General features: G+C 48.2%; 2 protein-coding genes across 3 annotated transcripts; one reads left to right on the forward strand and one right to left on the reverse strand.

The window, feature by feature from the left end:
• Positions 1 to 3,343: 3,343 nt before the first annotated feature.
• Positions 3,344 to 19,640, reverse strand: PGPEP1 (pyroglutamyl-peptidase I). Of its 2 annotated transcripts, none has more exons than XM_064469775.1 (5): positions 19,619 to 19,640; positions 16,441 to 16,493; positions 10,812 to 10,928; positions 10,053 to 10,285; positions 3,344 to 9,690 (listed from the first exon to the last, which is right to left on the reverse strand). In XM_064469775.1, the coding sequence occupies exons 4-5, from the start codon at positions 10,256 to 10,258 to the stop codon at positions 9,498 to 9,500; spliced, it is 399 nt and encodes a 132-aa protein (XP_064325845.1). In that variant the 5' UTR covers positions 10,259 to 10,285; positions 10,812 to 10,928; positions 16,441 to 16,493; positions 19,619 to 19,640; the 3' UTR covers positions 3,344 to 9,497. The 2 variants fall into 2 exon arrangements, with proteins under 2 accessions (XP_064325845.1, XP_064325844.1); XM_064469774.1 differs by lacking the exon at positions 19,619 to 19,640 and adding an exon at positions 19,125 to 19,274.
• On the forward strand, positions 19,403 to 26,943 carry LSM4 (LSM4 homolog, U6 small nuclear RNA and mRNA degradation associated). Its single transcript, XM_064469779.1, has 5 exons — positions 19,403 to 19,905; positions 20,006 to 20,047; positions 20,182 to 20,280; positions 22,764 to 22,947; positions 25,433 to 26,943. Exons 1-5 carry the CDS (start codon positions 19,903 to 19,905, stop codon positions 25,519 to 25,521), a joined length of 417 nt encoding a protein of 138 aa, XP_064325849.1. The 5' UTR covers positions 19,403 to 19,902; the 3' UTR covers positions 25,522 to 26,943.
• Positions 26,944 to 27,094: the final 151 nt, after the last annotated feature.

The following is a 27,094-nucleotide window of genomic DNA, read 5'->3' on the forward strand; positions in this document are numbered from 1 at the left end:
TCCCCAGCCACCCAGCCCAGGGTGCAATAGGCAGCGAACCCTGACCTGGGACCTGCTCGTACATCCCTCCAGCGAAGGCAGCAAGGGCTGCTGTGAGGAGGCAGGAAATTCCAGCCATTCCCCTGCACCAGATCAGCCGCTGTGAGTTTCTGATTGAAGCCCTGGGGAGCCCTTCAGCAGCGGCTGTAAGAGAGGGTGGGCTCTCCACCACCTCTGCTTGAGGTCAGCTTTGATTTGCAAGCTGGGAAAACATGGAGGAGAGCAGCCTGCCAGATGGACGCTGCCCAAAAATCCCACCTCATTTACGAAGGGTTTGGAGGGCTTGAGGAGTAGGGGAGGAAGAAAAGAGGGGGAACAGACCAGGCTGTTACAAGAAAGAATTAAGATCTATGAGGAGCCAGTCTGCCAAAGAGATCTCCTCCCCAGCTCTCTGGATCTGTGTCCAAGAAACCCAAGCGGGATGCTCTACGATGAGTTTCCTCAGTGCTGAGCAGTGAAACCTTCGATCTTCCCCTCCGGAGAGTTCTGGTTGCAAAATAACCTCATCGACACAGGGCTTACCCAACAGCATGACATCACTCTGGAAACACTGCCTTGCAGGAAAAGCTTATCACCTTATAAAGTGAATTAAAATGAGAGTGATTTCATCAGGGGTTGACTCATGGGAGAGCCTGTGTCCTCTCCAGCACACATCCTGGCTCACGGGTATCAGTGAGTGTAATAAAAGCAGGAGAACATCACAGTGCTCCAGTTCTGAAGAAAAAGCTGGAGAACTCAATGAGATCGCCACAGCAGCTTGGAAAATAAAAGGGTTCCCAGAGGTAGGACATCAAAAAAAGGCAGAAAAGCAGAAATGCAAAAAGAACCATAAAATTTTCCTCTCGGATCCCACCTCCAGTAACAAACCACTGTTAACTCTCCAGACCAGGGGCTCGGTAAGTCCTCACAGCGCAGCTTTTGGGCTAAGACCGCTGCGTGACCCCCCCGAGCCCTCTCCCACCTCGAACGCTGGCCTGGCTGTACCGGGGGCAGCCTTTAGCTCTCCGTCTTAGCAAAGCCATGCCTTGCGGTGATAAATATGACATCCAACCTGCTCCGCAGGGCAGCTGGCGAGGGGTAAAGGCTGAATCACCGACACCCTCGCTGCAGTCTCCCCTCGCGTCGCAGGGACCTGACGCTGCCTCTTCACTGGCGACACCTCGTCTCCTCCCATCGCTGTAACATCGGAGGTGGTGAAAGGACCACAAGAAGCCCTCAGGACCAAGCTGAAGCTGTTGAAGTGCTGTACCTGTGCCAGGCTGTCCCAGTCCATCACACCGGGGTGAAGCTGAGCACAGTCCGGCTGTATGGCAGCACCATCTGGTGGCACCAGCCCTCCCCGCCGCCCCAGTTTGCTCCCAGTCAGGACCAGTGGCAGCAGGCACAGGGTAGCAGCCTGAAAGCAGCCAACACAGGGCTTCTGCCCGTCCCCAGCCGAAGCCAGGCTGCATCACACCCCACCATGAGCAGCCGCCGTGGCAGCCAGCCTTCAGCAGCACCGACAGCGACGAAGCAGCCCGGCAAGGCAAAAAGGTGCTCTTGGGGAAGACGGGCAGGGCTCCAGGGTCACGCTCAAGGAAAGCGGCACGCAACAGTGCTTGGATTTGCTGCACCCCAGCAGCTTCCAGACATGCTGCTCATCTTCCAATCATCCTCGAGGGAGCTCTTCCTCCAAAAAAGAAGCGTGGCAGAAGAAAACTGGCTAGAAAATGACTCGCAGCGGGTTCCCAAGCGGCTTAGGAAGGCTGCGAGGGATTTGCAGCCTGTGGATCAAAGCCAGCTTCAGAATCACAGCAGCTTCTGCTGCCAGCACATCACCTGCTGCATCCCACAAGGCTTCGTTGCTGAAAGCCCCTTTGGTCAAGACTATGTCTATGGAGAGGTGGAGAACTGCTGCTGCCATTTAAGCCCATGTGAGAACAGTAAAGGGCGGGTAAAGCAGAAATACTTTATTAACTGACAGATCTGGAAAAGACTGAAAAGATTTAGGGTTCACCAGGCAACGCTGACTTTGCATGACATGGCTACGAAACTCGAGCTAAAAAGGAAACCGAAGAAGTCAGTCGGATGAGCTGTGATCGCCAGCTCCTCGTCCATCTGACATTAGCACGCCTCAAAGTTTTACCAGACTTTAACACCTTCCCCCAGGAAAGCGACCGTCCGTCTGACCCTGCAGTGCATAAGTATCTCCAAAGGAGTTTTGGGAAGCTCTCTGAACCCTGCCAGACCACGCCAGACCTCCCGGTCCTCCGAACGGACGGCTGCAGACAGACCTGCTCGCCGGGAAGCCTGACATTCAGCGCTGCTCTTTTCCATGCGGAGAACATGCTCTCGCCACTCGTGCTCCAGCCGCTGCGGACCCCAGAGGCGCTATCAAGTGCAGACTGGGCCATACCCATACCTCATCTAAAGCAGAGAAGGAAGAGAGGGGTTTTTTTGTTAAAGTAATGCCATGGAGTGGTTAAAACCAGCATTAGCCTTGCCCCAGTTCCAGCTTGGGATGCAGAGACAGCTCCAGTCACTGGAGGAGCGCGGCCCCAGACCCCGCTCTCCAAGACTTTGCCTCATGAATAACAAGAATCTAAGAAAAAAAAAAAATATCTGAGTAGAATTGGTGTTTTCAGCGTGAGAAATGTACAAGGGGGTTTATTAATCAGACCCTTTCGCCACTGCCTCCTGGAATTATCCAGCTCGGAGTGAAACGGGGAAGTCTCAAACTTGCAAAGAAAAACTGTTAGGTAGCTTTCAGGATCACAGGCTCTCAAGATCTAGCCGTGCTGCTGCACGCTTTGAGGAGTCATCGAATCAGGGGAAGGACACAGTCCCCGGGTCTCTGCATCTTAAGATCAGTAACGTTGAACAATTTTTTGCATTAATATTTCAGCGCAGTCTGTTGAGAAGGGTGGCTGTTGCCCCCTTCGGCCTTGTGGTCTAAGGGAGGGCCGGAAAATTTACCTCAAAGTACAAAGAATATACAGATAAAAGAAACACACGTATATAATAGGTGGCAAGCTAAAACTTCCAAATACTCCTGTAAATAAAAATGACACAAACACCCAAGGTACGCAGCTGAGGCCGAAGAGAATGAGCCCAGACAGCATCTGTTCCCATTCCGAAAAACAGCCACGCGGGGATCCGTATAGTCCCAGGGCTCGTCTCCAGCAGCAGCAGGTGCTTAGGGAATGGTATAAAACCAAATACGCTGTTATCCCGTCACTCTGTGATCACCGATATGTAATCGCCACCCTAAAAAAGGCATCTTTAAAAATTACGTCTCCCGCTGACTGTGAAAGAACACCAGGAGTCAGAGTTAAACTCTTTATTTACTTTGAAACATCGGTTTAAATTTTCAGTTACAAAGTCCAGTCTAGCAATAGCAAGCTGAAAGTATGTTACCGGTTCTTTATTACACAGCCCTTTTGTGACACACTAGATTGTTTGGTTTTACAAGGCACTGCAAGAACACACTGAGAAAAACAGAAGCCCCGACAGATTTAGAATTGTAGCTCCAAGAGTCCTGGTAAGCACGAGACTGGCGACACCTGAGATACCCAGACAGACAACTGTTTATTTCACCACAATTAACGAGCAGAGGACCCGGAAGGCTGAGTGATGCTGTAACATGCAGAACGGAGTCCAAACAAAACACGTAACCTTAGAGGAGAGACAGAATAACCTTCACAAATTTGGCCAACCTAACCAAGAGTGACAACGAAGTAGCAAATACTCTGTTTTTTTTTTTTTTTTTCCCTTTGTCAGGTCCGAGAAAACCTCGAGAACTCAATTCAGTGCAGTTTCTGAAGAGCATCCTTGCATAAAGGGGATACCGAACAAGTCCAGCAGTTTCTCCCGGTGCCGACAGCCCAGTCTTTCCACCCACCTTATGTGCAAATGGCTCACCTGTCGCCATCCCCACCGCCCCGCTTCCCAAAAGCGAGCCCCGCACAGGACAAGGCACTCCCTGTTTAATCAAAGTAAACATTTGCGATTTAAGAAGCTGGTGCAATAGAAAACCTGAACGTGTACTTAAGTGGCACAGAGTTTTATTTAAGGGCAGTGTAAAGTTTCGTTTCCTATATTTAATTCCTATCTATGGGGAGGCATTTTCTTCTCTACTTTGTCTTAAAATAGCCTGAGCAGAAGCGGGTCTCAGGTTTCAATTAATACGATGAAGAATTAACAATATCCTCAGCTTTGGAGGTTTGGCAGAATATCACTTTCATCACATAAGACACTAATCAGACATGAATACAAGGTGTTTTTTTAAGAAAAAGTGCACTTTATACTGCAAAACTTTAGGGCTTCTGGTGCAAAAATAACAAATCCATCTATGTCAAGATGCGTACTTATGGTATCAACTAGGGGTATTTTATCCAAGCCAACGGACGCAGTTTGGAAGAAAACCTTCGCAACTCGGAAATTCCTCTCATGAAAATATTACTGGATAGCGTAGTGAAGTAAAGGAGACAACAGGAAGGAAGTCGCTTTGTGAAAATATGTAAAATTAATTGTCGTCGATTTTATTATCTGCACTGCGGGATGAAATCTGAAAACCGTAATTAAAGAAACCACACAAGCGGTAGTTTCTACGGCTAAACATACCGGTTTCCAGTCAGCTTTCAAACACTACCACTCACTCTTAAAGCAGCTTAGCGTCTGAGCACCGGCGGCGTGGCTGGAGTTAGAAACACGCTATCAGTTAAAAAAAAAAAAAATAATGCACGAGTCGCAACAAGTTAAACCATGAAATAACATGGTCAGACCGTAATGGCTGCTTCAGCCTAGCGCCAGCTCTCGTGTTAGCGGGGAATTACCAATTCAACTCATTTACACGGTTCTCCTATTTTTGGTTTTAAGAAGCCCCTCCTTCTGGAATTCCTTTTACAGATTTCATAAGAAAGCCCGCACGCGAGGTCAACGAATCGCCCAAATGAAGGCTATTTGAGTGTTAGAAGAAACTTCAGTGGATTGTAACTTTTTTTAGCCTTTTCATCAACAAAAATAAGAACACTGGGAGCCTGTGCCGTCCACTTCGAAGTCTGCAGGCCTGGAAGCTCTTGGGCTTTTATTCCAGGTGTGGCACTGCGTGACAGTGGCCCGGAATAACGCCCTTTGCCAGCCGAACGAGGCACTAAAAGGTTAAATATTGCCTGCACAACCGGCAGAACGGTGAGAGACACACCGGAGTTTGAATGCTACATCTAAACGTGACTGTCCAGGTAAGTAAATACAAATAGCAGGGTTTCCCACCTGACTTACCACAGTACGTGCGGTACAAACCCTACGGAGATAAAGGTAAGTTGACATATTAGATCAGAGCCCTGGTTGAACGAGTCTGTTTTCCTGCTGCGGGCAGCAGGCACTACCCAACGCACCAGGCTACGCGCGACAACGCGACGCTGCCTGCAAACGCCTTCTCAATGTCTGCAAGGAGTTGGCCACGAAGCCTTGCCTCTGAACTTCCCTCCTCTCCGGGGAGAAAGCAGAGCAACTGGTTCGTTTTCACGAAGCCTGAAACTTTTGAAGACCCTCAGTCAGGTCCCCCCCCCGGGAAGGACTCTTGAAGCTCAGCAGTTCTCGGCTGCAGTCTCATGTCACAACCGCACTCAACACCTCTAACCATCTTCATGACCTTTTCATCCTTTCCCACTACTACCACATTTAGGAGGAAGCAATCAGCTTGGGGAATACTCCAGATAAGCGTGAACTGCTCGGTATGATCTTACAGGTTTTGATATCCTTTCCAAAAGCTGCCAAAAACCATACAAATAGCTTCTGTACGATGGGTGTTTACCTTCAACCATGTCATAGAATATCTCAAGTTGGAAGGGACCCCTAAGAATCACCAAGTCGCTCACGAGGCTTTAAGGTAAAGAAACTTCCAAGCTCACAGTTTTTTTGCTGTGTTTTATAAAGTCAATTACCATGTTTAATTCAAGGGAAATATCTCCCGACATCAGTGTCACCAAATTATGAAGGAGTTTACGAGTATCTGGCGTTCCTCAAAATCCTCCGCAGCATTTAATAACTGAAACAATTAAATTGTCATCACCAAACTTCACCAACGCGTTAGCCGGTTCCTACTCCAAGCTGTTGGCAAGTAGAAAAAATGACGTCAGACCCGATAACAGTGGAACCTCCCTAATTCTCTCTTCCACACAAAATATTCTCACCCCCGTTTCACCGTGAAGTGTATTCCCAGAGACAATTTGCAGTCACAGGATTCTAAAACATGACCAGCTTTTTTTTTTTTACATTTTACAAATTGCAGGCACAGTAATTAACACTAAACCTGAACTTCCTACACTCACTCACCAGCACGGAATTTTTTGTGGTTGGCAGCAGGTCTCCCAGTCAGTGCAAATTAGCAAATTCTATTTATTGATGAGCCGGAAGAGAAAGTAGATAGTAAGCATTACACAAAACATCAGCTTCTTGAAGCTCTGCATCAGTTTGAGGTCATATTTCCAAAGAAAATATGCACCTATAGGAAAGGCATTATGAATTAATGAATTTAACACAAAAAAAAAACTTTCAAAAAACCCCAAAGTATTTAATTTAGGTCAGATTAAATAATATTAGTTTAATGCCATTTTCAAAAGTTTCACTATACAAAATTTCTCTACCACCAAGACACCCTTTACAAATACAATCTCCGAGGACTAATTCTCAAAAACCCCAAAAGATTATAAAATAAATTATGTTTTCTAAGAAACCGATCACACGGAAGCTTCACAAAAAACAAACTATGAGGAAACACACACCTCGAAGTAACGCCCAAAGCAAAGTATTTCCAGAAACGAGATTTTTAACACTGACACACAGAAGGTCAACCACTGCAGTCCTCGGACAAACAGCAGTCACAGAAACTGGCTCAGGATTTCCCCCTTGAACAGCAGAGAGCACCCAAGAAGGAATATCGACGGGTGTCGAACAGGACACGCTCCACAGGCTGAATAAACTAGCGTGGAAAGCCTTTCTCGCCACGCAGCCGCCGCTGTCTACCTTCCCTGCCGATGAATTTGGAGCTACTCCTCCTCCTCGGCCACATCCAAGGCGGGGGGATCTCCAAGGCTGCCCGCTCGTACGCTCAAAGGCGGCGAAAACATTCGGCAGGCGCGGACAGAGAGGGCTCACCTCGCTCAGAGACATTTATCACCAACAGAGCCTGACCGGCGACCTGCCGCCGAACCCTTCCCGCCGCTCTCCGAGCACGGCTCCCACGGGCACCGCTGCTCCGACCAGCCCTGCCTACGGCCGCTTCCACTCCACGGTCATCTTCGTGTCTGTTGTCACCTCACTAAACTGTTGATCTTCCGCTCCCATTTTATTCACAACTACAATACACGTAAATTAAATAGCGTTACTGAAAATTACTTAAATCAACTGCTGACCTTAGCAGAATACGCGAATTACTCCTCTTTCAAAAGTTTAGCAGCTAGGATACACTGATGACAAAAAACTTACCAGATAAAGGAATAAACCTACATGATAAGTAGCTCTACTATTTGCAGAAATGCGTCAAACCACGAATATTTAAACAAAATATTAAATATAATAAATTACTAATCAGAAAGTCTGCCTGCCCGCTGACAATCTGACAAGTGCTACTTCGTATTTGAATGCAGAAGAGAACATTTACTTTGAAGGCAAACTCCTTTGATCGGGAAAGCCCGTATAGTAAATACAGCGGTAATTTCCTCGGTAAACCAGAAGTCTATCCAAAAATCTTCATACACAGGTCCCCTTAGCACAGTTATTACAACGGCAGAAGTCTCCGTCCTCTCTCAAGGGTTACAAGGAGAAGTGGTGTTGCCTCTGTCACTAGGCTTCTACTGGAAAACAGCAAGTTAATGGCAGCTCTCACTGAGAGATACTATAGCAGAATCATTCATAATTAGAAAAACTAATATAATGGTATTTTAAAACGGTTCAAAATGTTGTGGTTTTTTATATATATATATATATTTGTAAAGGTATTAGAAACAAACCACAGACTCTTCATTTAAATGAAAACCCTCAGTGAGCCCTACCAGTCATCAAGGACCAATTTGGTGCCCGTTCCCACCGTAACACCATCTGTCTTTTGCTGGAATCTTGTAATTTGGAAGCAAACCTACACGCACGACTAGCGTCAACCGCGTTTACAGTCCCGCTTAGAGCCTGCATGTACACTTCCCCAATTTAATTACTGGGGAAGTTCACACAAGGAGCAGCACTTTGTACCCTCCCATTGGGAGGGGGACACTAAAACAGCCCCGAATACTCATTCTAAGCAAAACTCCCAGTTTTCAAATAATTGCCTCTGGTTTACAGACAGTGGGAATAGGTTTAAGATTTTAGATTTGATCTGGCAGCACGCCTTCGAGTCCGCACGTTTGCAGATTTAGGCCTGCAATAAATCCAGGTGGCAACTTCGAATTTAAGTTAAACATTACTCTTCGCCTAACCTTTAACAAGAATGAAAACTTATAACTAAAGAAGTTATAAATTACTCAACCTTCACCTTAAAAATAACAGCTAGCACCAAGAATCTAGGATAAAGATCTCCTGCGGAGAAAGTGGCCTTTAGCAAAGCTATTTAACCGCTAATGATTTGCTTTATACACATATGAAACAATGTGTTTTGTACAGGAGGTATATGGTTGACTTGAGTGAGGAAGGTGGCACTGAGAGCGTAATAAAAAAAGACATTTGGAAATATTTGGCGCAAGTTAGGCTTTTACTGTGTACAAAAAAAAAAAAAACCCAAACCAACCCCTATCTTCTGCTCCACAGCAAAAGGAACCCAAAAAACCTCCCTTCTATCTGCAGCTACCACTTAACCAGCACATTACAGAGGACCCTATGGATATCTGGACAATGTGGGGTGAGAAATCAGTGCCTAAAATATTTTCCACTTCAGCAAAGTAATTTCGAAGACTCCTTGTCTCCACCCAGCGCTGTTTCACATCAGACAAGCCCACACCATTCCAACTCTTCTCAGTTGTACTTTTGCATCATAACCTATCATTTGGGCCAAAGGGGGGGAGGGAAAACACCAAACCAAAACGAAAGCAAACCTTTCAACTTAAGGACTAGTCATTAGAAGACTGGGTTATCAATTCCCTGCACCTGAACGCCAAGTCCAGATGAGAAACTTTCCATCTGCGCTGTATTAGACTGGTCGGTAGCTGTCACTTGGCTGACAGATAAGCTCTGGACAAAGCACAGCACACACACTTCAGTCACTTCAGAAATGAGGAGCTGCAGGTGTTTTAAAGAAAAGATTTTTGAATCCTTTGTTGCCTAGGCTGAAATGCACACATTTGACAAAAAAAAAAGTCAATTTCTAGAAGTGGAATTTTCCTTTTTGAAGTCTCCAATTCTGGGTCTGTATGTTCCAGACCGTCTTCCCCAGTACTTCAGTACCAGGGAAAATTTTGGAAGTGCAATACTAAGATAGCTTCTGCCCGCTTTCAGTGTTCATGCTGACAATTGATTTTGTCTTCAGAATGCTCCAAAACATCAAGCATTTCTTCTATTATAGCCTGTAGCGCCCGACCCAGCTGTTCTGCGGTATATGGTTTTCCCAGTGGAGGCACATGAACAAAAGCTGACCTCCCGCGGCTCTGGTACAAGGAAGTGTAGTAAGTGAAGTCACAGAGGTATCTGAAACACAAGAAGAGAGCTTATGTAGCAACAAGTGACAAATACAACGTGCCAACGGCAGGACAGGGGGAACGGTAGATTCTTATCATTCAGCATTGCAGCAACATCCTGCGATAGAGAGCGGAATACAAGCCAGGTGTTGCGAGTCTGTGCGATTGCTTTAATCAAATCTAGGACAAAGAAGCGTTAAGATCTCTCTTTCTCCACCCCGACGGTTGGGTGACCGATGAAAAATAGATGGTATTGCCAGCCCCGTGAGAAGCGAAAAGCGTAGGAATCGTACGGGTCTTGTAGCTGAGCACGGAGGGAACACGTGTTACAGTACGAGGCTACTCTCCCCACCGACCACTGGCATCCCATACCTGCCGGCATCCTTCGATATAGTGACCGTGACATCCAGCCCCAGTGCTGAGACTCTCTTGCAAACCGTGTCCATGTCAATAATGGAATCGATGCATTCTGGGCCGCCTTCTACACAACACTGAGAGCCGGGGCAGAAACGGCAGTTGTCTAAGCCTTTGTAACCTACGTTATGGCCACACTTCTCCAGGGTTACAGTCGTCGCCATACCCGAAACACCGACATGAACCACCAACTACAAGAGAAAAGGAACAAGTTAAATCAACCAAAATACAAACGCCGGAGAGCCGACGGCCCGCTATTCCCAGTTAAAGACTGGTGGAGTTGTGACAGGAGTTCTGGCATGAATATCACAGTAACAAGTCATTTTATCGATGAACTCGTGGGTCCGGTACAGAACAATTCTTGTTTCACCGCCTCCTGGCCTAAATTGTGATGTAGTCAGGGTGAAAATGAACGTTGGCACGATCACAGCCGAGCCCACCGCTGGCACAGCCCAGGTGGCACAGCCTAACGCCAGCTGTCTAGACAGCCCTGTGCAGCGGCCTCTTCACACCGACTGCTCCCATTAATTGGAGCACTCTATTCTGAGCTATAAAATTCTACAAATTCACATGTTCTCACGACAACAGAGGAAAAGACCTAGTGAGGGACTACCAGTCTGAACATTCATTAAAAATGGGCACTTCACACCATGCTCGTTGCTGTAAGCGCGGCAGATTTCAGCCATTTGCCCTGCCTTTTCTCCTTTACTCACTCACTTGTGGACTGTGCTTTTTCCATAATGCAGGAATGAGCCTTTGCACTGTCTGGTATTCAACCGGGACTTCATAGACGTGCAGATCCACATCATCTCGCAGTCCTAGCTTCTCCAACTCCTAAGAACATAAGGAAATAAACAAAAGCAAGACGGTCAGACACAAGCTCAGCAGAGGACATACTTCTGGAAAGTTTATTAGCAGAGTGAATCTGCTGTGAGGGACTAACATCAGCTTACAACACAGGCTGGATAACCTTGTAAAAAAAAACAAACACCTACATAACGGGGAACAACAAAGGCATCTCTCCACCTGCGTTAACAGCCTTCACCCACAGGACCATTCGTTTTGCTCTGATGTGTGTATAACAAAGAAATCCACATTTAACTGACAATAGCTATCAGTAACACCCATTCTCAAAAGAAAGGTTGGCTACATTATTTACAGAGGTATAGAGTCATATTCACTTCTGAAAGAACTAGATATTATGTAGAGAAAGTAGAACTGGGAGGACTATAATTCATCATCTGATTTGTCCTCTCTCAGGACTGCTGGCCTGGAGAGCAAATTCACACTTGTTTCCAGATAAAGAGCTCTCAGGGTTAGGCGACGGTACTACCAGGCTGCAACTCCGTGTCTGTGAGTCTCCAAACATTAGCAAACATCCCTCGTACGAGAAACTGAAGCAATATTGGCACACCCTCCTCAACATATTTGCCTTACTTCTATTTTGGCAGAATGTGGAATACAATACAGCCTGCTTCCGAAATGTAAAACGGGTTTCCATCGCTAGCTTTACCCATACCTAATATATTGTACTTAATTTTGCAACATGAGCTGTTACCATTGTAGTGATTCAACTAATGCGGTAAATTATTTTTCTCTCTGTAACGTTAACTGAAGCCATGCCTTGAAAACATCCCAAATATCCAGGCAGTAAACTTAGCCAATTTCCTTTAAACTTTTCATAACACAAAGTTAAATATCTTGAAAAGACTTCTTTAAAACCAGAAGGAAGAGGAAAGGTGGTTTTTTTTACCCAGTATACCTGACTGGAAAGAACACAGTTTCATCCCAGCACTGAGAGTTCCCACTACATACAGCCCATGGCCCTGGACACTTCTCCCTTGCTCTTCTTTGGTCTCCGTTTCAACACACTCCAGTCTCACCAGTAAGGCTTCAGTTCGAGGCTCATTTGGTACTTCAGACTTTACCAGTCTAGCCCAGAACAGGACTCCATCAAAAGTGAAAACTTTCAGAGCCATCAAACCCAAACTTTTAAGAATTCAAGGAACGGATACAACCACATGATCTGAAGCTTCTGGACGAAAAATGTTCTTAAACAAAATCATCAGCTGAGCTCAAACCTAGGAGCCTTGCACAAGTCTATACTGGGAAGCTGAAGCGACTTCAGCTATCGTGTTTAACGAGTTCCAACAGCATCTACCTTGGAGCAAGTTTCCCTCTGATGAAGGCAATGTTTTTTGGCACTCTGAAAAATTTTACAGCTGCTTTTTGAGGCTGATAAGTGACTGGACAGGCCATAAAGCTAACAGCCTTAGTCAGAGCCCTCCCATAGCTCTGACTCCTCTGGAAAGAAGCTGCAAGTGCATCCTCCTCACTGAAGACAGAAGGAGCCGTGCGCTCTTGCTTCTCTATCGCCAGGCCTCTGTTTCAGTTAGAAGAATCAACTCCAGCTTTTCACAAGTTAATACACAGCAGAAGCCTGTCATCTGGTGCTGCTCTTCTCCTCCGAGACACAGATCGGTTGAAAAAATGCAAGCTTATTCGTGCCAAAACCGTGAGATGATTACCTGCGCTAACACCAAAGGGGCTGCACGCACAGCAAGAGAATAACCTGCAACTCCCATCCATAAACCACTGTAGTTGTTCTGAGGTAAAAACAGCAACGTAAGAAGCCATTACACTATCAAAGACATTTCAAAATATTATTGGATGATTAAGTTATCTCTGTTTTGGGTTCGGATTCAGTGATCAGAGCCAGGAGCTGCTCTTTCAGGTAATTCTTAGGCCTTATTTTCCTGTGCAGAGAGGCTGTACTTGCAAACGGCAGGCTAAGAAGTACAGATTAGCCATTTCAACGAAGCTTACTCACTTTCAAATCTTGTATTTCCCTAGGTTTAGAATTCTCCCAAATTAAAGACAGCTGAAAGGAGAGGACAAGTTGAGGTTTTTGGACTGCCCTGTTACAATCCTACCTCCTCTACATAAACGCAGCAGTATCTTAGCATCCCTTTTCTCTGTAGTTATCAGCATGAGCCGTTTCTTTACTGAGAAAAGAAAAATAAAACCTTTAACACTTGTACTGACAGACCACAGTCAGCGAAACAAGGCTTAACATAACTAAAACACGGAGCAAAGGCAAGAGTAAGACTTTCAAGGACCAGCAGATATGAGCAACAACAATGATAAATCACTTGCTCTGGCTCTAAGGGCAAGTCTGGTATTAAAGGCTTGCTGTATTGATTAGTGTCTGGCACACACAGACATTCATTACCAGAGATGGATGCTAAGTGATGTTTCATCACATCTTCTTTACACAAATCTGCCTTCAAAACGCTAGCTGGTTTATGTGGAGCATTAATAAAGTAAGTAGTTTACAAATGAGAGTATTCAAATACAAGTCAGTCTCTTTAGGAAGATCTCCAGAGTGTTAATTGGTAGGAATTCATCATCACTTCTCTAAAGAGCGTGAAACAGCTCCTAAAGGTGAATTCAATCGCCAAAAGTTTTACCGGCTGCGCAGAACGAGCGTCTACAGCGAGCAAGAAACCTCGGGCCGTAGGAGCCGCGCCATCTCAGTGACAGCTACCTTCTCCAAGCGCAGATACGTTAAACCTTAGCTTTACAAATTCACAACTTTCTTTTAACCAAACGCAGCGTTCACGCGCTTCCATTCAGTAATAAAGATGTACACTGGCCCCCAGACAACTTACTACCCACAGCCTTGTATACCTGACAAATATAGAAAAACGAACATGTTTGACCGATTCCCTGACCCCTCAACAATGGTCGTCTTTGTGAGCCTTTAATATCCTTATCAGGTCTGTCTAGACACCCTGACAGCAATTGTCCTTAGTAATGTCAAAACGCACCCTGACCTCTCTCCTCCTCCTCCTCCGGCTCAGCCAGAAGCACTTCAGGGGGATGAAGGCAGGAGCCCATTAGCTTCACAGTCCACAGGGCACACCTGTGTCTACCTAAGTCACACCAGGGAGGCCAGAAAATGCACTGAACAGAAAGCTCGTTTCAGTAACTTCTACTCGAAAGGAAGGTCCCTCCCAAGCAAAAATTGCAGCTGAAAAAACCCCTCAAATGAAATGTTAAAACGATGAAAACCAGGAACAGCAAATCCACATTAACTCAGAATATTTTTACTGTAAGCCTTAAAGAAAAACCAGAAAGAAGTTATCCTTCACTCTGAATTTATAGGAAATCTCCCCGCCATGTGTGAAAATCTCCAAACATTTCATCTTCGCGTTATTTAAGGTACCCACGTGTAAAAATAGTGTAGCTTTCAAAAACAAACAGCTAGACTAGAAATTCACTGCAGTCAGAGGGAAAACGCACGCCGTGTCGGTGTTCTATATAAGCCAAATAAAACCAAAAAGAGGACTGGAAAGAAAAGCAGAGAATTTTATCCTCGGGATGCAGGATAATAAAAGATGTAATAAACCAGAACTAGCTTAGCCCTAAAGCTAGGAAGGATTTACAAAGATTGTTTAATTGATTTTTCTTCTATTAAAATGCAGATCACACCGTCTGGGATTCAGAAACTCAGACACGCCTTTGTGTCCACTCAGCTCCATGAAGTCCCCTGTCTGAAACTTGCACAATGCCCAACTCGCATGTGCTCAAAGACATGCTGTTCCTTTTTGTCTGGGCCTCTCAGGGCTGAGACAGGCTAAGGAAAGGCAAATCCTCCCCGCTGCCTGAAAGTTTATGTTTTTAGTTAGAAGCTAGCGCGAGTATTGAACAGGAAGACGGGCTCCAACGCAGATCATCGCAACACCACCAACTCTAGTTTTATGCTCTCGAAACACCCCCAAGCCCACAAAATGAATTTAAAATGCACGTGATTACTTCATCTATCAGCCGCACAGCTGAGCAGCCATCAGTGCCTCGAGCTGCAGGGCTGAAGGAATGACACGCCATTTCTCTTTATGGGAATTATACATTTGGTTTGTTTTCGTACACAACAGCAGAACACCCACCACTCTTCCTGGCCCAGAAGCACAATACCCTTTTGTCCATCTCCTCCAGAATAAAACTAGCTTGTTTACAACAACTGACATTACACAAGTAAGAACAAACCAGATCAATCAGCCTTACTACTAAATTTCAGTAATATGTGATCTTTTTTCCACGTACACAGCCTGCATTTCTTCCCCAAACTTAAGCTGAGCAAACCCTAACTCAAACATATTCATTTCCAAAAGGCTCTTGGAGGCAAAGGTTTCGTCTCCTCATACCAGCCAACACATTAGACATCTGGACATTAGTTGACTGTAATTGATTAGAGTTTGTGATTTAATTTAAAAGCGTTCTAAAGAAGATATTAATCTCAGAGCTCTGAAGGGAATAGAGATGTGTTGGGGAGAAAAATAGATTTAATTCCCTGGGCAACTGTACTAAAAGGTACTCTTGAATTCCCAGTAGCTTTGTCATAAACCACATCCAGAAGTGACAAATAAGGAAGACACAGGATAATGTGGCAGCGCTGTCCCTAGCTCGTGTTTTTACAGCAAGCAACCTTAATCCCTTAGTTCAGCTGGGCATCTAGCAAGGGTTTGACTTCTTCTCCTTGCCTCATTTGCGAGCATATCAGCGTTACACGGATGAACACGTTCACATGGAGCTAACGGCGGCATAAACTCGATTTGTTCAAGCGCGTATGACCTGCTCAAGCAACGAACCTCTACAAGCGCTCCTGTCTCCAGCAAGGTCCAGCTCCGTCGATCAAGCATCACTCGCTGCTGCTTCTCAGCAGAGAGGAGGCTGGCTCTGGAGCAGCAAACGCTACCTGATCCCCCCGCGCAGCCCACCGCCGAAAGCAGGCGGCCGCAAAAGGAACCGAGGGGAAAGGAGGCAGCGGCAGCTGCTTTGCTTTGGAGTCAGAGCCCTGACGTTCAGACCTCCGTTGGACAACCCTGCTGTACTCCGCAAGACTACCAGGTGGAAGTCTCATTATGGACGAGACTTGGCTTAAAGGTTAACCAACTTGCCCAGATCCAAGCTAGAGCTGAGAGAAAAACATTAAAATTCTTCTGGGTTTGTTTGTTTATTTATTTTGAATTCTCTGTGGCGGAGGAAGATTCCAGGCTCCCTGCCCCATTTAACATCTCTCAGACCTAGGGAGTTAGCCTGTGAATTCCTTACTTGCCTTAGCTACATTAACTCAATCTCATTAAATTCTACTAGCTAAGGGATTGTTTTCAGAGAAGCGAATAAAACATTATCCAGCTGACCATCTGGGTATCTGGAGCGAGCTGGTCTCAGTTAATAAACTAGGAAGACAAGTTATAAAAGAGCTGCAAACTAAAATTTGCACGGATATGTTATCAGCACGGCGCTCTGTTTTAACTTGCTAAGAACAAAGTTATAGTGTTACCTGAACTGCGATCCAACTGGCGTTAACAGCGTGCTCTCCAAACGGACCAAACCCTGGAAGAGAAGTAAAAATCCACAGTGATGAAGTCATCCCGGCAGTTTTGACTAAACTTAAAGTTGCAAAGCGGTCTGCGCTTTCCTGTTTGATATATCCTGAAAGAAAACCCACTTCTAATGCCCAATCCTTATTTACTTAATATCCAAGTATTTAATAAGAGACCTTCAGAGAAATATCTGAACTATACACCTTTTACTGTGAGGGAAAACAATAGCTTGCCTCAAAAGAAGCTCTTTTTTTCCCCCAACAGACACTGAGGAAGCGTATTTCTTCCTTCCTGACCAGGTCAGAAAAGCTTCTTATCAACAGATAAGCTGGCCGATGTCACGGAATGAGAATCATTATTGGATTTTCTATCCCTGATTGTTTTAGCCCACAACAGATGCTTCCACAAATGCAGATACCCCTGCCTCGAATACTTCTTCCCTGCCCAGGTCTTCACCAAGATCCCTGTTAGGATTAGTTACGCCTTACGAGGAAACAAACAAAGCGCTGCTGACAACTCGCCCACACCAAGCAGAAAAGGTTATGATAGCATTATCAAAAATACTTACTCACCATGTTTAAATTTCCTAATGAATAACTTAGAGTTAACTAGTAATCCATAACATCTTTTCCTGAGCAAGCACACAAAGGTTAAGCAATTTATCTGGGTGCAACGTCAATATGCTTTAATTTAAAATGTCAGAGTTACCCTGCGAGCCTAATGCAATTAGGAGACATAAATTTTGTCTAACTCATGAAAGGACTTGAGAGGGACTACACATATTATATGACACGTTAATGGAAGCATTCTACTTGCCATCAACAGTAAGTCTGAGGTAATACGGCACACGACGACATAAGGAATGGACCTTTTACAATCTGACCAAAATAAATCTTCCCGAGGTTTCCACAAAATCAAAATGTAGGTATGTTTTCCTGTGAGCAAACCTCGAATGTTACTAAGACAATCTACAACTGCAGCACGGGGGAACAAGTCAAATAACCGGATGCCTTTTCAGCTGTTGCTGCAAGCTGGGGACTCTCTGGAAACAGTCACGACCTGCTAGGTTTCATTCCTAAAGAAACCATAAGAGTCTTACAAAAGAAATAAAATACATCTATTTAACAATTCAGCTGCTGGAAGGCTGAAATCCTACAGGTGCCCACACACATAAAGGAGCCCTCTTACTCTGAAGCCAAACGCAAACTGGCACAAGCACAGCTGTGGGCTATTGCTCCTCTGACTCATCTATACAGATCCCTCGTGTTATCTCTTTCGAAGAAGATAAGGAACTTTGTCAGCAGCATCAAACTCCACCGAGCATGCCCAGGAGTTCCTCCACACCCACAAAAGGGCCCTCCAAGGCTCATTAGCAGTAAACCAGCTGCACAGATCTTTATGGGATTATCTCCTTAAAGAGTTCTAAAAAAGAAATTGCACGCAAATAATACTTATCCTCAGTGAACATACACTCGTAACCGAAGGGGAACACAACCCCATTGCTGATTTTAAGGAGGAGTTCAGCACTATATCGACGACAGATTATCAATATGGGTAGACCTGACAAGATAACCACTGTATTTTAGAATCAGACTTCCCTGAAAACAGGGGAAAAAAGAGAGAGAAGCAGTATTGTAAGCAGCAGAGTATTCGCTGACGCAAGTTTTCTGTTTAGTCACTGCCAAGTGCGGCCGCTCAGCAATAGACACAGGTTTGGGAAAGCCAGAATTTGCCACCTGCTTCTTCGCTCTCCGCAACTGTTCTCTGCAAAGACACTTGCCTCCAATTAAAACCGCTCCAGCGCATCGACGACAACGAACCCCTCGCCCCCGCGCTCGCTATTCAAATAGCCTCAACTTCAGCTGCTGGGGGGAGACCTGAATAGTTTCACCGAGTTCCCCATTTGTCACAGAACTGCCTTCCCCACAAATCAAGCCAGCCAGCCTTTGTACCCCAGGGAAAGGAGCCTGACAAGCTCTCGCCTGCGACACCAGGGCCTTTCATTCCCTCACTTATTCTTCCCCGAGGCGTTTCTGCCGTGCTGCGTGGGTTATTTTGATAGCGGCGTGGACACCCTGACGGCTGGGGATGGGGCGCTCAGCGAGCAAATGTGACCCCTCCATGCTCTGTTTCTTCCTGCTCCTTGGGAGATTCAGCCCCCTTCCTTCCCCAGCCAACAAACCTTCGGGGAGGATCAGGGATGGAAAAAGGGGGATCCCAAAGCCCCCCCTGCCTGGCCAAGCCTTAGGAAAGCCCCTCACCTAAGAGCATACCCCCCCCCCAGCTCCTGATACCCCTCACCCACAGCAAACGCCCCCTCCCCACGTTCCCCAGAGCCCCCCCAGACCGTATCCGCCACCCCCAGGGCTTATCACTCCACATAGGGGACAGCCGCCCCCCCCAAACACCCCCTGAGGGAGAGCACGCACCCCCACACCCCCCCCTCCTGGGCACCCACCCCGCCACACTCACCCCAAGCCCTCACCTCAACCCCCCCACCCCTCATCTGCCCCCCCAGCCCCCATTTGCCTCCTCACACCCCCCAGGACAGCCCACCTCACCGCCCGCCCCCCCGGACAGCCCCTCCTCACCTGACCCCTCAGGAACCTCCCCGCCCGGGGCAGCCCCCCCCCCCCCGTACCCGTCACCACCACCGCCCGCCGCGGCTTCTCCATCGCGGCTCCGTCCCGTCCCGCCGCCGCCGCCCCGCACTGAGCGCACGGCCCCGCCCCGCCACAGAGCGCGCTCCGCCCTGCCGCCTAGAGTGGCCCCCCGCCACCACTGAGAGCGCTCCGCCCCACAGCCTAGAGCGGTCCGACCCACCGCGCCAGACCATCGAGCGCGCTCCGCCAAACCGCCTAGAGCGACGCAAGCGAGCCGCTTCCGCCGTCGCGGCGGAAGTCGCTCAGCGGGACGAGGCAGGGCGGTGGGGCCGCCTTCGGGGCGACCCGGGAGGGGCTGGGTCCGGAGACGTTCCACCGTTGAGCAGCGTCCCCCGGGCCTGGGGGAAGTTTGTAAAGGGGCCTCAGTGGGAGTTAGTTAAACCGTTACAAAACGCTCAGCCTGATCCACGCGCGGGACTCTCCCCCTCCCGGGGAGGCTGCTGAGAGGGGGGAGCCTGGGGAGAGCACGAACCGGGGCCTGGATCCGCCGGTACTGGGAGGGGCCTCAAAGGACACTGGAAAGCCGGCGCGTGCCCCGCGGGGCACTGTGGGTGCGCCACTGCTTCCCGCCCCGCTGTTCAATTTGCGGCACTGTCATAAAATCGCGAACCGGGCTCCTCGTCGCGGCTTTACGGCCGAGGCCAGGTTCCGTGCTCTGATTGGCTCCGCCGGGGCGGCGCTGCGAGCTGATTGGTCCCGCCCGGGGCCGGGGGCGGTTTGAGCGGCAGCGGCCGGTGTGGCGGCGGCTCCGGCACGATGGTGAGTAACGGTGGGGCTGGGCCGGGGGTTGTGGGGCGGTGTCCCGCTTTCCGTCCCGGTCCCCGCCGGTGCCTGAGGCCTGTCCCTTTTCCACTCACAGCTACCCCTGTCCCTGCTGAAGACGGCGCAGAACCACCCCATGGTGAGTACCGGCAGCACGCCCCATCCCCGGTCCCGCAGCCCACCCTCGGGCTTACTGGGGCTGTGCGAGTGACACCAGGGCAGGTCCTGGTACTGGGGCTGGACTGGCGCCCTCATGACTCCTGTTTCTTGCAGCTGGTGGAGCTGAAGAACGGGGAAACATACAACGGGCACCTGGTGAGCTGTGACAACTGGATGAACATCAACCTGCGGGAGGTCATCTGCACGTCCCGGGTAAGGCCAGACCCCTGCCGTGGGCAGCCCGCTGGGGTCACCCACCCTCTGTGCCCCCAGTGAACCCTCGGGGAGCGTCCCCGGGGGTGCCCAACCTCTGGCCTGGCAGCTGGGCCGCCCCTGCTATAGCTCAGAGGCCGTCGCTCTGCATGAAGTGCAAATTTAATCCAGTTATTTATAGTATCAGTGACTGAGGAACGCACCCAGGCGCACGCTCGAGCGGGGTGGCTTTCTGCACTGCACAGAAACCTCGCTGAGCAGTTCCCCCATGAGAGGGTTCTGGGCACAGGGCTGGGGGCTGCAGGACGGGGCGTGATAGTCCTTGCCATGATGCTGACCTGAGTTTCCTGGGAACGGAGCCTTCATCTGTCACATGCCGTTGGAGAAGCAAGGTCTGCTTCAAATGCTTGCACTAACTTTTTATTACCTTTCTCGTCTCTTACCCTCTAACTCTCCACATCAAAACGGAGGAGCCTGTTGTTTACTCGCGCCGGGGCTCTGCGTCGTCTGGTACTTTTGCCCTTGGCCAAAGGTGCTCCAGAAGATTGTGATCTGTGTTTTGGGCTTTGACCTCAGTCAGAAATGTCTGGTCTTGTCCCTACCAGCCATGCGCTTTTGGAAGCGGCAGCCAGGTGCATGTTGGCTGTTGCTGCTCTTTCCGTGCCCTGGAACATCAGAGCTCCATGGGAGAGCCTGGCAGAGATCCTTGTTCTTCTGAAAAATTTCTCTGCAAACCCCCATACCTGTTGTCTTCGGAACAGGAAAGTTTTGAGTGATTTTCCTGGGGCAGAGAGTCACGTTTTCACGTCGATACGACAGAGCAAATGGCTTGAGCGAGGTTTGAGAGAGGGGCTTGTGGGGCTTTGGAATCTGTGGGCGCATCTCTGCTTCTGGCAGGACAAGCAGGGGGGAAGCACTGATGAATTTAGCAGGAGGGGGGACTGAGAGGAGGTAACAGACAGCAAAGCCTTATCCATGCCCGGCCTGCGACCTGGGTGATGTCCTTTTCTTTGGGAAGTTGTTTCCTGTGGCTGTTGTGGAAGAGCAGTAGCTCGTCTTTTATTCCCTCTGAGTGATGTAGAGGTATCCTGTCACCCAGCAAAGCAGCTGGACTCATCAGCTGCGCCTCTGCCCGCCTTTAAAACACCAGAACCGCCTCCAAAGCCCGGGTGAACGTGGAGTGGGGCCGCTGCCGGGGTTGTACTGGTGGCACTGGTGGGGACTGGCCGCTAGATGGCACGGAGCAGCGGCGGACGGGCAGCACCGGCCCGGGAGGCGGTTGTTTACTCCGGGGAGGCCGGAACGAGGAAGCGAGGGAGCCTGGCTCCATCCCTTCCTGCATCCCGAGCCAAGGAGCAGCCAGGCAGATCCAAGGCAGGGTGGGGTTTGTTGGGTGTCTCTTGGAAGAGGACTGTTTCTCTCTGTCTTGTCTTGTGCGCAAAGGACTTGCCTGTACAAGCAGAGTTGCCCCAAATAACTCCTGGGGTGGGGGTGGGGGGGAGCCGACTTTTTTATCCCAGGAGAGGAGGAACAAGGCATTCTTGTTTAACCCACTCTTCTGGGGTGTTACAGACACCTCGTCCACATGCTGCCACTTGAGAATCGCTGGGCTCGAGCGATCCCATCTGCAGCCAAACCCTGACGGAGCCGCTGCGGTGGCGAAGCGGGGCGAGGCGGGTCCCTGTCCCTCCTCCCAGTTACATCATGGGCAGCAGCCGAGTTGTTGTTCAGCTTCAACGCTCTATTCCTATTCCCACAGCCGCCATCGACGCGCAGGAGGTGAAGCCCTGATAGGTTGCGTCCTAGAAAAGCCCTGAAACTGCGTTAAACAACTAACAAGCAAAATATAAAGATAGCTGCTCTGTAACTGGGTGCCTGAAGACTTTCTTTTTTAAATATATATATAATCTGTAAGCTCCTTATTCTCCACAGCTGCAGTTACTGAGCTCTGGTGGCACACGCCCCGCAGCCAGCTGGCTCCGGACCTGCCTCACTGCTCCATCCACACCCCAGAGGAGCGAAGGAGTGAGGTGACTCCCAGCTGAGGCTGCTGGAGGAGAAACCCAGTCGTGCACACGCCTTTGCTACAGCTGTGTTTTTTCTTGCCAGAGTTGGTTGTTTGTAGCCGTTGTGTGTAACTTACTACCCTTGCCTCTCTAGTCCTGCTTTCAATTCCCTTCTTATATGAGAAGGGAAGGCACTTGCTTCCTCAGCCTCTTCATTTTTGTGCAAGTGCTAGAAGCAGTTGTGGAACAAATTGAAACTACAGTTGTTCGTGACTGTGTGCCCTCCCCCCCTCAGGTTGTAACATGTTTTGGAGGAAAAAAACCACCCTTTTTTTGCAGCTAGTTACAGATAATGCTTTCAGAGAAGACTAGCAGAGCTGTCATGCTCTCCAGAAGTGATGGAAATATTCAAATGCCCCAAAAGTGACACAAAAGCACCGGTTTTTGTTCGTAGCCTAACATGTTGCTCCCCAATAGGATGGAGACAAGTTCTGGAGAATGCCAGAGTGCTACATTCGTGGCAGCACTATTAAATACCTGCGTATCCCCGATGAAATAATTGACATGGTGAAAGAAGAGGTGGTGTCCAAGGGCAGAGGCCGTGGCGGGATGCAACAGCAGAAGCAACAGAAGGGCCGTGGTGTTGGAGGTGCTGGACGAGGTAATGATCCTGTTTGTTTTTCAGCTCGGAGAGGGGTGAGCAGGATCCCTGCCTTTAAATTTCACCTCTTGTGCAAGGGATGGCTTTTGCTTCTTGGCTTTAAACCCGTGACCGTGTGTCTGGGAGAAGCTGGAGCCGCTCCTGTGCAAGATCTAGCCAAGCGAGCGTGTTGCCTCGCTTGTAAGGCAGCTTCTGCCAAAGAATAGAAAGGATTCGTGCCAGGGATGTGCCTCCCTCATTACTGGGGTTGGGCAGGAGCTTAAGAGAGTCTGAACTTGACCGTTTCTACCCTTCCCGGCTCGGGAGCATGGCCCTACAACACTGGTGTCTGTTAGCTGAGCTAGTCAGGGAGGAAGACAAATGGCTATTCTGTTTGAAAATAGACTGGGCTCTGACCATGGCAGTGATAGAAAAACATCATCTTTTCTCCCATTATAATGGGGCTTTTGATCTCCTGACTTGTTCTTTTTTTTTTTTTTTTTTAAAGTATCTGAGGGTTTGTGTTCCTCCTGCTCGACATGAATAATTCATGTTTCTGATAAAAGGGGAGGTTACCACTTGTGAAGAAATAGGTCACCAAAACGAGTCTGCCTTCCCTGTCCTACTTCACATAGTTAGGTGATCTCAGAGCACTTCAGCTTGGGGATATATTTTCTCTTTTCACCCCAAACTGTCCGGCTGGAAGCCTGAGAGCCATTTCTCTCCTTTCCTGCTCACCCCTCCCACCACATCTTTGCAATTCGCTTTGTGGTCACCTCGCTCGGCCCCGGGGTTGCTCTCGGTGCAGGCTTAGCCTGCAGTAGGAGCTTAAAATCCTGAGTGTGCTCACTTGCGACAACAGAATTGGGTTTGGCCTGGGAAATCTTAGGTTTTAAAAGGAGCCCTGAGGACTGAGACACTGACGGGCAAAGTCCCTCTGCAGAGCAGCTTTAACGAGCTGCCTGTGTTTTGACTATGCGAGGAATCCTGGTAGGACGACTGGGATCTACCCGGGGCCATCACGCCACGCTGGGACGCGCGACGTGCAGCGTCTCCGACTCCCAGGGACTTCTGGAGGGGAAAAACCCCTGTGATTTCTGCTGCTCGTGCTACCGCCTGGAACCTCCGAGCATGCAAAAGTGACCTTTACAAATCTGAAGGCGCCTTTATTTTTCTTCCTTCCCTATTTTGGTGTCCAAAGCACTTGGCATAACAACTTTTTTGGATATGGTTATTTGGACAAACATTTTAGCTGAAATAGTTTCTCAGCTGTGGAAATATCCACCTTGTGGAGAGCAGAGCTGAGCTCTGCTTTGAGGTGGAGTTCCCTGCTGTTTTGATGTGCAGCTTAAATTCGCTGATGGAATATTTTAAAGGGAAGCTTCAGCATTTGCTAATTAGCTAAAAGGTTTGGCTCTCATTACTGAGACATGAAGGGAGGAGGAAGAAGAAAAAAAAGGCAGGACAATTTTGTTGAGAGGCCAGCAGGCAGAAGTGAAGCTATAATTGTGCACACAGTTGAAAGGATTATTGTTCCTGACACTGGTAATCCTTCATCTTTTACTTCTTGGCTTGCCAAATTCAGAAGTACGGCAGTCTTTGTTCGGCTTCGCTCGCAGCCGGAGCCCTGTGAGCATCCCAAGGACTGCAGGGTTAGGAGCAAGTTTTTTTGCTGCTGGTTTAGGCACGTCTCCTTGGCGAAGCAACCAGAGCAGAGGGCTCTAGAGAAGCTCTTCTGCCTGGTGCCCAGACCGGGTCTCCTCTGGGTTCTGCCCTTTGTGCGGAGGTGACTGGCAGGGTAGATCCGCAGTCCCTTTACCGCTTGCATGCCAAGATAAAAATTACTGCCTGGAATTGCTTTCTGTTTGTTAGGGGTGAATCTGAGCAGCAAGGGAAGGATGAGGGTGGGCTCGACAGCTCCCACGGCAAAGACGGTCGCAGCTCTTGGGTACGAGGATGCTCGTTCGCCTGCAGTGGGTCTGATGGCAGCCACCCGGTCCCCGCTGCCTCCCGGGCAGCGAGCGGTAGCCAGTGCCCCTCTGGAGCGCTGGATCGCTCTGTCCAGCAGCGAGGCGGTGACAGAGGGACGTATTTTTTTTCTGGTTTGTAGCTGAGCAGTCTTCAAAACGAGTCACCCTCTTTGTCACTTTTGATTTGCCCTTAGAGCTTTCAGGGGACACAGTATAACCTGCTCATCCCTCTGGATTTACGATGTGGTATCTCTTACTTGGTTCCATTTTTCAGAAGAAGTTAACTTTGATTTAGGAGGGCATGTTAACACACTGCTGAACGGTGAACTTACCGGCGAGGGGAGAGAAGTTTATGCACCTCGTGAATACGGGGTCTGAAACTGGCAAGGGAGAAATCTCCAAGTCCTGTCTCTGCAAAGACTGGAAAATAGGCGTGTGTTTGGGTAAAACATAAATACCTGCAAAGCTCTGAGCGGTTGGGAGACATCGCTGCCGTACCCTGATGCTGTTATACCCGTGCTCTTTCTGTCCCGTAGGTGTGTTTGGTGGCCGTGGCCGAGGAATACCAGGCAGTGGAAGAGGCCAGCAAGAAAAAAAGCCAGGCAGACAATCAGCAAAGCAATGAGAGGCTGTCTGCACCCTGGCCGGGGACAGTGCTGCGATGCCGTTTGGTTTTTATCACCTCAGGATTGCCATGTGTTCAAAAGCGTTACCTTTCTACTCTTCCGTCAGTTGATCAGTGCCCGAATCATGTTGCTTGGAAGCCCCTCGCAATTTAATCTGGTAAAGTGGAGTTGTTCGCTCCTTGTAGTCAGCAAGTCATTGGAAATATTTAGAAAAAAAAGTTTGTGGTTAAGGACCTCACTTCTGCCCTCTCCTGAGAGTGAAAGCACTATTTAATTTTTCAGGGTCACCAGGCTTAACTTAAAAGATTAACCGTGTCCGGTGGTATAAGAACGAAGGCAAACACTTTTCTGGATTGTTTGGATTTGTTGGTTTTTTTTTTTTATACTTGAAACTTGGGAAACTTGTTGCATTTGTAAGAGTTGTGAGTATTTTCGTTTAAAAACACTGAACTTGAGGCTATTGTATCTTTATGCGACTAGCCTTAAGGGTTTGGAGTTTTTTTTAAAAACAACAAACTTTTAAGCTGTTGCTTATCTTCTGTTTCTGGCCAGTCAGTTCTGTCTCTCTCCTGCAGCTTAAAGGAGAACTTGGGATGAACATTGCATTGGCCTTTAAGGGTTGTTTCCAAGAGAACTCTGTGATAAATGAGGGTTTCCCAATTAGTCTATTACCAATTTGACTTCAGATTAGAAGTTTCCTTTAAAGGAAAGGGTTTGCTGTGTTTTCTTGCGGAAGGCTGGTGTGCCCCTTACTCTTCGTGTTTGGAGTTTTTCTTCTATTTTTTTTTTTTTTTAGTGAGCTGTTAAGTTGATTTATTTCCCACACACACACTTTGAAAACTCTCTCCCTTGTGCCTGCGACACAAACTCCTGAACTCCGACAGTATTCCTCAAGCTTATTTCTTCTGGTACCTAGTTACTGACTTCACTATAAGTACTTGTCGTTTCCTTTTCTACTCACCAATTATCTTTCCTTGGGGACACAGACCAGTGTGTGAGCGTGGCCCTCCTGTGGGTTAAGAAAGCTCCTGTGAATTCCCAGGTCGGGTTGCTCCAGTCTTCCATCCCACGGGGTGCAGGGTCCCCCGAGCAAAACACACCCGCAAAAATATCCTGGCTGATCTGAATTGAATGTCTGCATGAGGGCACCGGGGGAAGGAAGAGGCGCTGGCTGTGCCTCAGCCCCCTGAATGGATGTAATAGCTTAATTTTAGGGGACTGATATTGTGACTTGTTCTGAACAGGTTTGTTTCGTTTTGTTTTTTACAACTGATTCCCATACTGAAACCTACTCTCTGCCATCACCACTGTAGTGAGAAAAGGAGTAAAGAACATGCTTTTATATATACTTATTTTTTTAATGTTTATAGAACTTGTGCGCAGTGGTGAGTAGGAATAAATCGCCAACCTGTACAAAACGACTCCCTCTCTCTGTCTGCGACAGTGCTGACCCCTGCCTTAACCCCTACACGCTCCCGCAGCTGGCCAGCTTCGCCTAAACCCTTGCTCAGGCCCTGGTATAAGTACTAAATCCCTCAGCACACAGGCTAAACCTTTGGTTTCTAACAGCAG

The sequence above is a fragment of the Phalacrocorax carbo genome, chromosome 19, assembly GCF_963921805.1.
Source record: "Phalacrocorax carbo chromosome 19, bPhaCar2.1, whole genome shotgun sequence".
Taxonomy (NCBI): Eukaryota; Metazoa; Chordata; class Aves; order Suliformes; family Phalacrocoracidae; genus Phalacrocorax; species Phalacrocorax carbo.